We start from the raw sequence: 11522 nt of genomic DNA, 5'->3' as shown, positions 1-11522 counted from the left end.
TTTCATCTTTTTTTTTTTTTTTGGTGGTGTTTGTTTTTGATAACAATTGACCAAAATAAGCCCAGTGCTCAGTAGCACAGGGAGCCAAGGCAGGCTAAAATATGTCTGTTTTGCTCATTTGTCCCAGCCCTAGCACGGACAACAGGTAGGAATATTACTACAAATAGCCAGAGACCTGATTTCACACAGCTTTGCCCAGGCAGTGCACACCACTCAGATTCTAAAATTTTACACACAAGCTGATCACTTGCATACATTTAAATTTACTTTGAGTATATAACTGCATATCTTTTTTAGTATGGCTTAGGCTTATTTTTTTCTGTAATTTTAACCATTTAAGAGGAAAATACTTCATTAAAAAAACACTATACGTTTTGAGATAAACTAGTGCTCATGAAAAGTGCTAGGTTAATAACTTTGGAAAGTGCAGTCCTCCACATAGCCAAAGAACACAGAGAGAAGCAGTGTTGGCATCTCTATCTTCCTGCAGCAGTTGAGGTGCCACCATGGGGAAGAGGCGATTAGCCCCGAGTTTGATTCTCTGCTGATATTATATGGGAAGATGCCAATTCTGGAGCTGATGGTTGCAGTCAGAGCACCCATCGGCCACAAAATGATGGCTAACACTACCTTAATTTGACATGCTGTACAAAACAGATACCAGTTTGAACAGCTTTTATTTCTCCCCTTCTTAGCAAATTTTGAATCATCATCCTTGAGGTAGACAACCAGATATTCCAATACACTTTCCCTGCACCTTCCAGTATCACATATTTCAAGTAAAAACAAAACCAAACTATTTTCAAACACTGTAGCTATCAATTTCACTTTTGCCTACAGTGTCATCCATACTATATCATGTCTGGAATAAGCTCTTTTGTGTTACACTTGATGCTTTACTTTTTCAAAGCACATCCAAATATCAGCTAAATGCTGACTGCATTAAACCCTACAATTTAATCACAGAATGTCTGTTTAGTTTTATGGCCAAGTTACATGCCCCTGAGAACAGAGTTTATGCAGAAACACTGGCACCAATAACACTAGTGGATGCAGCTTTATTTAGATGCAGTTAGCATAGAAAGCACCTGAAATTATTTATATTTTCTTATTTATAATAGAATAACTCTGGATATTTTCGTAACTATATTAAGAATACATTTGTTAATACCCATTTTGGAAAGATTGTATTTACACACAAATACATGAAGACTTGTTGCTGAAAGAGCAAGAAGGAAAGAAAAGAAGGTGCCTGATCCTGTGCCCTTATATACAGGGGTAGTGCCATTAAATCAACTCACATGAGTATGGGTCCCTTGTTTGAGTAAAAATTACAGGTTCAGGTCCCTAACGCTTTATGCATACATTTTTGACAAACTATTTAAACTGTTTTTACAAATACATTCTACAGTAAGTGTGTCTGTGGGCTCAGGCGTCCAGCCCTGAGAGAAACATGGAGTCTGTCCCCTGCATTTTATAAAATCTGCCATGTGGGGCACGTCCCGAAGTAGGTGCTTTTACAGCTCTGCAGTGAAATGCACGCATTCTCCCTACTGCAGGACACGATCCCTCAGCATCTGTGTCTGAGGTAGGCCCCTTTGTGAAAAGTCACTCTTCCACTGATCGTAAGACTCACACAAGTGAGTCTTGGTGCAACAGTAAAACTTGCTCAAAATAAAAACCAACCAAAAACCAATTCAAAATAGATTCCAATTTGCCATCCAACTTGTTTGTTTTTGTATCTACCTATAGATGTTGCTGTCCAAAAAAGAAAGAGACTTCAGTTCAAGGTGATAATATTACATTATCTGTAAAAAAGGAAATTGTAAACTCTTCTGAGTACAGGGACTTTACATTCTTCATTAAAGTTGCTCTAACACTGTGAATACAGTCTTGGTTTGCAGCATGTTTGAGAAGACAAACAAAACATGTTTGCAATAATTTGACAGGAAAATGGAATTCTTTCCAAACTGAAAGAATACAAATTCTATATGACAATATTTTTGTAGGTAAAAAGTGCAAATTTGCATATATTACCTTCAAGCATTTTACACTGCTAGCTACAGGGAATTTCAAAGCATCCTTCATTTTGATGTGATTTACCAGTTAAATAGTACATTTTGACCAAGAGTCATAAAGTAAATTTGACTGCTGCCTCCTGACTGTACGGATGCAAAGAACACCTAGAAAGGGGGAGAAAGAAAACAGGGAAAAAAAACAACATAAATTACTGTCAGTGTACATTTATGAAAATATTTTTATCTATATGTGAAATATGAGAGAACATCACAGTCCGAAGTACCAGGATATATAAATCACACCTCAATTTTGACAAAGAAAGTTTTTAAAGGAAAACAGTGCTTGTACTACAACTGGGGTATATTTTTTTGCTATATATATTTTTTTTTCTATCTGGAAAGTCACAAGAACACACTTTAAAATAATCTAAACAGTTTAGGGGACCCAGTTATCTAAATAAATCAGTGGGACTAAACAGGTTTCAGAGAACATTTATCCAGCACTGCTGTGCCATATGCAAGAAATCATACTTGATTATCCATTCTCCAGGTGCCTTCAATATGTGAAATCTTTGTGCTGTTTTCTTTTTTTTTTTTTCCTTGTTTGTTTTGACCTTGATGGCTGCTCTGAATTGCATGTAATTTTGGCAGCCCAGGAGAGGCAGTCCTGTATTTAGGCATTATCAAAGCTGGCTCACCAGTCCTCCCCACTGCACGTGCTGTGCTGGAATCTGCCCAGTCATCAATGTCTGTATTTGTTAGCACTTCTGAAATCAGTTAACGCTAGGTGGAATAGGACTTGTAACGTTACTGGGTAAAGTAGGGCTGTGTCAAGGTGTGCAATATCCACTGCTTTGTGGGTTCACTGACAACATTTGCTTTGGTTGGGAAAATTATACTAAGATAAGAAAAAAAACCAGTGTAAATACATAGTTACAGAAATTACATGGTCTTAGTTTTGTAGATGAAAATTACTTGGTTTTGCTCGATCGACACACTGTACTCATCTCCGTACCTTGTCATTTCTTTCACATAGAAATTTTAGCTTCTGCGCTTTCTTGTGCATAAATACTCCTTCCAGATTTCCTGTTTCCACAGAGCGCAATTCAATTGCCTTCTCTCCCCAGCCCATGACCTGATTAGATTGAAGGTAAGCTATAAAAGAAAAAAAAAAGTTAAAAAATTTTTTTTAAGTTAAAAATGCCACCAGTACACTTGCCTGTTACTATTTGTACACAAGTAATTAATCTCATGCAACAATGTTTTACAGAACTGAGCCCCAAATGCAGATACAGCCAGTCATTTGTGGGAGTCCAACGCATAAATGGAATACAGTGCTAGTTTCAAAAAAAGGGATTCACACACAAAACCTTTGCTGATGCATTTTTAAAGGCTAAGTCTTAGCTTCTGATGCAGAGCTTGAAAAAAGAGACTATGTAGAGATGATTTTAGAACACTTTCAACACTCTTTTCTGTTTTATGTTTCTAAGCATTTTTTTCCTATTTTTCTTTAATTCTATTTCTTACTATTTCTAATGACTCCGTTCTAGTTGCACTATTGCCCTTTGTTTTAACTCTTCTATAGAAGAATGAGGGTAACCAAAACAAGATTCATCCACCTCTTCTTTATTTCACTCAAGAGCCTGGAACCTTTCTTTCTTTGTTTTTTCCTATAATAGTTATTATTTTTTGTTGTACTATGGATATAGGCTGTGAAAATCAGCTGTGTGGGCTGCTGCTATTTAACAGCTAGAAGATTGATTCTTGTCTTATGTCAACACAGATCGGAAGCATTTCTGTTTGATAACAACATATTCTGAATGACTCAAGTTTACACAAGAAGTCTTGGGAACAGTGGCTGAATTTCAGTTTCTCACTCATTTTGGACTCTATGCTTACCTTAAGTACACTACCAAATGTGCAACTTGTGCCCATTTGGTGTCTTATCCTTCGTTCACTCTACATGTCCAAGAAAAATCTTGACTGTCTTCTTCATAGCCAGGAAGTTAGGTATGTATTTGCTGCTAAGTTTGAGTTAGTCTGAAGCCTAAATGCTTTGGAATCTGAGACTAAGCCCTGATTCATTTGCTGTTCGTAGCTACTGTCTTCCCATAATTTGTTTTTGGATATAAGCAAAGAAGATGGGTCTTTTCCAACCTGGATGATTCTAAGATGCTCCAGCACTGTGGAAGCTTACTGTGTTACTCCCTTCAAATCTGGCAACTGGATGAGAAGTCAGGATAGTGATGAAGGAGTTAATGCCACAGACTTCAAATTAGGCACAGTTTCAATGAAAATCCTCTGATTACTGTATGTATTGGCTTCCAAGGTAAAAAACGCATTATTTATGCTCTAGATAGCCAATGCTCAGAAATTATTGTTCTTGCTCAACTATGAGTTGTTTTTTCATTAGTCTGAGAACTGTGGTGCTCTGAAATGTTCTAGAGGGAACGTGTGCATTTGACTGGTTTTTAGCTTCAGAGGACAGTGCTTGCCTGTCCTGCTTTTTTAACACAAACAACATCTGTTCCTTAAAACCTTCCTTGTTGATTTAGATTTTGTCTAGAAACTAAGCTTTCAATACACACTGATATCACAAAGCAAAAGCCTGTGATCCTGCTTTACAAGGACAGGAGAAAATAAAGGAAATACATATTCTTCTTGTAGTAGTTGTTGATTTAATATTAACTTGGAATCCTTGTTTTATAATCCTTGTTCAGATGTGTGAAAACGATACCTCCTTGAAAACATGTCTGTTTTGGCTATGGCGTTGACATTTTAGTTCCCCCCAAGTCTATTCATTTTCCCCAAACCTGCTTAAGTAGACTTCTCTTTCAGTTGTTCTTTACACACTGAAGGTTTCCCTGCCACTAGAGCTGAAAGCAAGAAAATCACTTCCCAGTATCCCAGTCATATGGAAAGAGGAATAAACCACTCTACGAAGAGCAAAACAGCAGTGAGGAGCTGAGGATAAATGAGAGAACAGGGTGGAGGGGAGGGATATTTTTTGAAATCAAACACCTGAAAATCAATACCTTTTTATTCTTATTCTTTTCTTTATGCTTAATTTCCTAGCCTATATGACAGGGTGCTGTAGGCAGCAAGGAAGACTTATTACTGTTTCTGGCTTGCTGCATGATGAACATCAGGGCAGCACCCATCCAACGTGCAGTCACCTAATAAAGCAGGCCTAGACCACACAAAGTAAAGAAGTTAAAGATACAATACTCAGATATCTGCTATTTTTGGCAACTGCTGACACCACATTAACATTTGCAAACACACCAGACACACAGGTAGGCGATGATTCCGGGGGCTGTGACAGCAAGGCAGGTGTGTGTACATAAATAAAACAATAGAACGACGACATTCTGTGGCTACAGTATAGGGCATGTAGGTTCACCATCAAAGACCTAATCCACTCAAATTCTCCTTATCTTTTCCGCTTTGTGAAATCTGCACTCAAGTTGTCAATACTCTGGGTCTGTATCATCTGTATCCATGTCTTTGGCAGATTTCAATTTGATAGCATCCTTGAAAGCCCTGGATGACTGAGCTACTGCTGCTATGTTCAGATGAGAACTGATCTCCCAAGCAGTATTACAACAGGAACATAATAAAACAGATATTCCAACTTCAGCCACTGATGTTCTCCTGGCTGGCCAATATACTGAGAACTTGTCAACTGACAATGGCAAATGTCAAAATACAACTAGCACAAAACTCACTCCTGTAGGAGAATCAAGAAGTTTTTTCACAAAACTTTAGCATATACGTCTGAAGACGTATATGCTAACAGAAAGACTCCATTATACCATTTGTGGGGTTATCCACTTATAAAAATTAATACATGGAAATTAATTTGGAGGGTAGCAGGCTGTGAATTCAAAGTTCAGTACAGAGTCTTGATAACCTTCCCATGAGAACGCTTACTCTAGAATACAAACGTGCCATGTACAATGAACTGCAAGTGGATTAGATACTCAGAATAAAGTCTACTTGCTCTGGAACAAAAGCTCCTACACTATGTGCAATTTAGGAATAGTTCGAGCCCACTTTTCACTTCATAAAGCTTTAGATAAAAATATTTTGTGCTTCCAGCTGGCAACATTTAAACATACTTATGTTTATATTATGATGCAAGATTATACTGGTTTCTAGCAATCCTAGACACAGAGAGCTAGCTGCTCTTGTCCTTTGGACAGTAGCTCAGGAAAAAAAAAAAAAAAAAAAAGCCTATATTGGCTCAGACTGATGTGCCAAAATTGCTTAAAGTTCTGGAGGAAAGTCATTCAGAATTACCTGAGTCTCCTCTGCCTCACCCAGACTACCATGTATTTAGAAGATGTACAGTTATGCACGAGCTGTGGTTCTTGGTACACCAATTACACCAGCTGTATGCCCTGGAGATCACAGAATACACACCATAAACTCAGTAGAGGGAAGTGGGATCAAAATCAGCCTTTTAACATCACGAAAGCATTAGGAATGCTCTAAAATTGGGTCGAGACCACCTACTTGGTGTTTCCTGTTCACAGTGTGTATTAGCATCAGGTTGAGGAGAGCCCCCAATCACGAAAGTGACTGCTTCAAGGGGAAATGGTTGAGAGGCATAAAAGGTGAAAGAAATTACTGAGCCATACTGAAACCATTAGCTTTCTATGAAGTGCCACTGACATGAGCTAATGATCTCTTAGTCTCACATCAGTAGCATACTCAGCCTGAGAGAAGTGCTCTTGGTGTCACAGAGCCCAGGTACTACTACAATCTCACTTCCCTTCTTCAGTTTTCTTTTTGTCTTTAAATTCTTTCTCTTCAAAAATGCCTTTTCTGATCTCATGTGCTGAATTTGGCTCACTGCCCTAAGCAGTTATTCCCAACTTATCTTTACATGAAAGCGGAATCAGATCAGCTTTTAGTGAAATAACATAAAATCAGGCTTTTCTGATTAGTGTTACAGAAATAGGGCATGACAGGACCTTAACGCACCTTCTCCTGCATCCGTATCTCTGTGCCACACCAGTATCACTTCTGACAGTTCGTCTAATCTGACCTTAAAGGCCTCTAGCCATAGAGACTCCAGAAATTCCCCAGGCAACTCATTCCATACAAACCAGGAGGTTGAAATGAACAAACCAAACACGAACTAAAAGATTCTGACCCACTTTTGCATGTGTGAGTCATGATACCAGACTCCGTTTTATGAGGTACAAGGGAGCGTACACTGCTTCACCCAGTTCCTTTTAGGAGAGGGTGAAATTCAACACAAAAATAAGTACTGAATTTTGCTTTTCTGGACACGTTTGAGAAAACTGCCTCAGGCCAGTATGCAGCTGGGCAGGAACTTTAAAAGAATAGCCAGTGACTTTGCTGACAGTAAGAGATAGCAACTATTAGAGACCATACAGATCTTAAAACTGACTGCACTTCTACTGAACCCTTCTTTGGCCCTTCAATCTAGCCCAGGTGCTCTATGAAATCATGACTTATATTGATTTCTGCCCTCTTTGGGAAAAGCATGTGTTTTGGTTTGTTTGTTTATTTTTTTTAATTTTTATATAGCGAGATAACAATTTTGGTTTGTTTTAGACAAATGAAAGGGAGATGTGTGTGTTGAGGGCTTGAATGAAGATAACCCACAGAGATACCAACAGCATTCTGTGATGTCGCAAAGCTCAAACCCAGCCTCAAGCTCTCCTGTGATGCTGCTGACCACTGATTAGGGGCTGATTAGCTACTTGCTTGTACTTCTGTCTGCTGCCCATGCTTCAGAAGTCACTGCCCAGAGGTTAAGCAATTTAGGGGAGGAAGATAGGGGAAGGAGACAGAAATTTCTCTTGTGCAATTCCATTAAATAGTTTTACTGCTATTACTTACGTTACTTGAATATAAGGGTTTTTTCTGTTTGTTTGTTTGTTTTTTATTTCCCCCTGGACAAAGACCTAACACATACAGTTCCCTACCCACCCAAAAAAGAGCTATGACTAAATAAATTTTTGACTAGGAATCTTATTGTTTAGTAAATACATGTTTATGTGCATCTTTGTTCCAAAGCACGCCTGCTCTCAGTTGTTGCTTGCTCACTTCTGCAATTCCTATTCCAGTGTAACTAATAACCTAAGTGAGAAACATGTTTAGGGTGAGAGGTGGCTTGCTTGTTTGCTGGGAAAAACACTGCACAGGAGATCTGACCAACACCCATCATTCAGATATGAGCAGGAGTTTCCTGTACACGAATTGGCCAGCTAGGATTTCAAGAACTGGTAAGTACGTTGAAAGAGCACTAGTGCAGTAATACAACCAGCTTTTGGTAACCCTATCTGTTTTTCCACATAACATCATTTTGATTTTAATACATATACAGCAAAGGAAATCAGGACTTTTATTGGTTCCCTACTCTTTGGGAATATCTGGTTTTGTGCCAACCCACCACGCAGACGTACTGTAAATAATTCATTACTCGCACAGAAGGGCAAAAGTGCTCTCAAAGTGTATTAACTTGATGTTTCTTAAACCTTTTTTAAATCTTGTTTTATAGAAAGAAAACATAACAGCTCTATTTATATTTAGCCTTACATATATGAAATATCTTTCAGATTAAACACGGATAGAGTACTTCTACAATTTTAATTTCCCATTGGATTTGAGTTTCCTCTCTCCAATTTCTTATTAACAGATAGGTCACAGGGGTTCCAATTTAAAGACTGGGAGAGTAAGCTATATTTAGTTTCCCTGCCCTAAATCTATCAATTATAATGCACTTTTTTTTTTCTTTTTTTTTTTTTTTTTGTAGTCAAGAAACTCTTACCAACTACAGAAGTTTTCTTTCAAAATAATTATTTAAAGAAACTAAGAACTAGGCAAAAGGTGGCTAGAGAGCACCCTGAGGTTAACACAAGACCCTCCTGTCTGAAGCACAGAGAGAAAACTTTTGAGATAAGCTCATGCAGACTCCTGTCAGACCTTGTGACGTCTGGAAATTCTAAAATAGGATCTCTTGTGAAACTTGCAAGTTCTCCCTACATTTGGCCATGTAAATAACACCATCAAACTTCTCTCATAAGAGCTCATGTTTCTGTCTGGAAACTGGAATTTCAGAGGAACAAGAAGATGAATAGGAGCTGGTTGGAAACAATTAAAATAATAGTTAACAGAGCTGTTTAAAATTTGAGTTTTGTGTTGAGTAATAGGTTGGATTAATTTGTTTTTAGCTGTAATGTGAATGTCAAATTGATCTTGCACCACATCACAACGATTAAAAATTTCTGTTTCAAAGAAATCCAGCTCTGAGACCTCAGTGCTGTGGCAGCAGCAATAATGCAAGAGTTCTCCAGTTAACATACTGGAAAATTTTCAAATGACAACTGAGAGGGGGTGTTTGAAGACTGCCTCCCTTCAGCTGTGGAAACTGCAGAATTATAAACAATGAAAGAGTGACAGAGTGACACCTTTCCTTCCAGAGAAAACCTACAGTCTTACACTTTGAGCACTTGGGGGAAGCTTCGCAAAGACCTCTCTCTTTACTCAGCCCTCTTAACCTTACCATCGTAAAAATTTCATCTCCCTCACTCTCTGCTACCTCACTAGGATGCTTCACTGGACCTGCCTTAGCTACCTGTCCCCAAATGGGATGCCTTCCCATCTTGTGGTGCCCATCTCTCTAGACGGACCACAGAGAAAATCCAACAATTCACACGGACAAGACTGCCGTACAGTAAAATTCTTTAGACAGGATACCACCCTCAGAGGTGTGTCTGACCGTTTCCTATTTAACTGCCCTAAAATACTGTAACAAAAATGCCTAGGTCATTTTGTACTGATGGCTTTTCCATGCAAATCATAGCATGGTTGCACACTGAAGAACAAGAGGAATGGTTACATGATCATATGGAAAGGAGAATGTCCAAATGGCATTCTTTCTATTAAGATGTAATCAACCTTGAGAAACTGAGAATATCATACCTAACCAGATGCAGGCAGAAGGAGGTTTTAAATGAGAGTAATTAGCTGGCACAGAGGATCATATACTCAGCTGGCCCAAAGTGGTGAAGCTTTATTCACTTCAGTGCCGGCAGGGTACATGCAAGGAAATTTTTACTGAAGTCAAGGAATTATGATTCCCAGGTACAAGAACGCTTTACAAACCTATCTCACGTTTCTGTAAGTTTGATGATTCAGTACTTTCAGCAAGGTTAGGCAAAAGGACTTAAGCTCCCTCTGGTACACTTCTGAGGCATTCCTGCAAACTCTGTCCAGATGAAGTGAAAAAAAGCTTTGAGGGCAATCAGGACCCAGTGTCACAAACTGCAGATTTCCAAGCAGCAGTAATAAATATATGCAATCATTCTTGCAATATCTCCCTTTCTGAAGTGAGATGTAATGAAGCCTTTTGTTCCTTATGTATCAACATTTGAAACACACTAATTATCTAATATCAGTGAATCTTTAGGCCATAGCATACAGTAAAAGCAGTACAACTAGAAAAGCCTGTAATAGCTACAAATAACATCTATGCTTTAGCAAGTATTAAACATGAGATTAGGGTTAATCTCAAGCAGGACAGTTACATAAATGCAGCTCATTTTAAAATTGTCTCTTCCCAAAGCAGGAAAAAGGAGTTCTAACCCACAAGGTACAAGTGAAAAAACAAAAAGAGAGTTTAAATATTTATGAAAATCCAATATCATATATGCACACCACAAGGTGTATAAGACATGACAGTTTTTTTAAAAAATGGTTCATGTTAAATAAACTTGCTGCGTTTTTTAAGGCCTAAGGAAGTACTTCCCATAATGAAATGGGTCTTGAAAGCTGTCTCTTGAGATAACATTCTTCAGTGCAGCTTCCAATTACATTCAGTACTTCTTGTTAGAACTCTTCCTACCCTGCCTTGGTAATTGCTCTTTGATTATTGATTATTTCTTAGAGTGTTTCTAACATTAATTCTGAGGGGATATAAAATTTCAATATATCAAGGATTACTAGATTTTCATATGAAAAATGGAGAATTGACTTGATAGATTTTAATTGTGCCCTGCAGCTCTGACTAGGGGCTGAAAAGCAGAGATAGGTGTATTTAGTGGAGGGAAGGAAATACTACACAGTCAGGTTATAACCTCACACCTGATTCTTGGAACTGAAGTACTTCTGTTGCTGAATTTTATAGCAACAGTGCAAAAAATGCAAGTTCCCTTATAGCAATGTATGTTCCAGAGGTGGGTTTCTTGCTCTCAGTACTGTTGAAAACCCTCTACAAATGATAGACTTGGTATTTCCTCAAGGGTGTTACTCTACTGATTTTAATGGACTTTTCCTAAAGCTATCCAACTAGAAGTGCAAGGAAAAAGGTGAACATTCTTCATTTTTCATGTGGAATCCAGTTTCTGCCAAGCTAATAATTTGCTTTTGCACAATCTAAATGTCTTGGGCTTTTGCAGTTTGTTTGTATGTTTTAAGATCCAGAAGAACAGGAGTGACACAAAAAAAAATTAAAAGCAACTAATA

General features: G+C 38.1%; 1 protein-coding gene and 1 long non-coding RNA gene across 5 annotated transcripts in view; one reads left to right on the top strand and one right to left on the bottom strand.

The window, feature by feature from the left end:
- The window catches only part of NRK (Nik related kinase), a 98506-nt gene continuing 86984 nt past the window's right edge, over nt 1-11522 (bottom strand). For all 4 annotated transcript variants that reach the window (XM_038184605.2, XM_038184606.2, XM_038184607.2 and 1 more), the window contains 2 exons: nt 3034-3173; nt 1-2183 (listed from right to left, as the gene is read on the bottom strand). In XM_038184605.2, coding sequence (XP_038040533.2) covers nt 2100-2183; nt 3034-3173 — 224 coding nt within the window. In that variant the 3' untranslated portion in view covers nt 1-2099. The remainder of the gene's footprint in view (nt 2184-3033; nt 3174-11522) is intronic.
- LOC140003274 (uncharacterized) lies at nt 8094-11037 on the top strand. Its single transcript, XR_011811603.1, has 2 exons — nt 8094-8281; nt 8812-11037. It is a non-coding gene; the product is annotated as an uncharacterized lncRNA (long non-coding RNA).

Source organism: Anas platyrhynchos, chromosome 10 (assembly GCF_047663525.1).
Source record: "Anas platyrhynchos isolate ZD024472 breed Pekin duck chromosome 10, IASCAAS_PekinDuck_T2T, whole genome shotgun sequence".
In the NCBI taxonomy this organism is placed as follows: Eukaryota; Metazoa; Chordata; class Aves; order Anseriformes; family Anatidae; genus Anas; species Anas platyrhynchos.
Note: the sequence above shows the minus strand (reverse complement) of the source record. Positions and strands in the feature narration are given on the sequence as shown.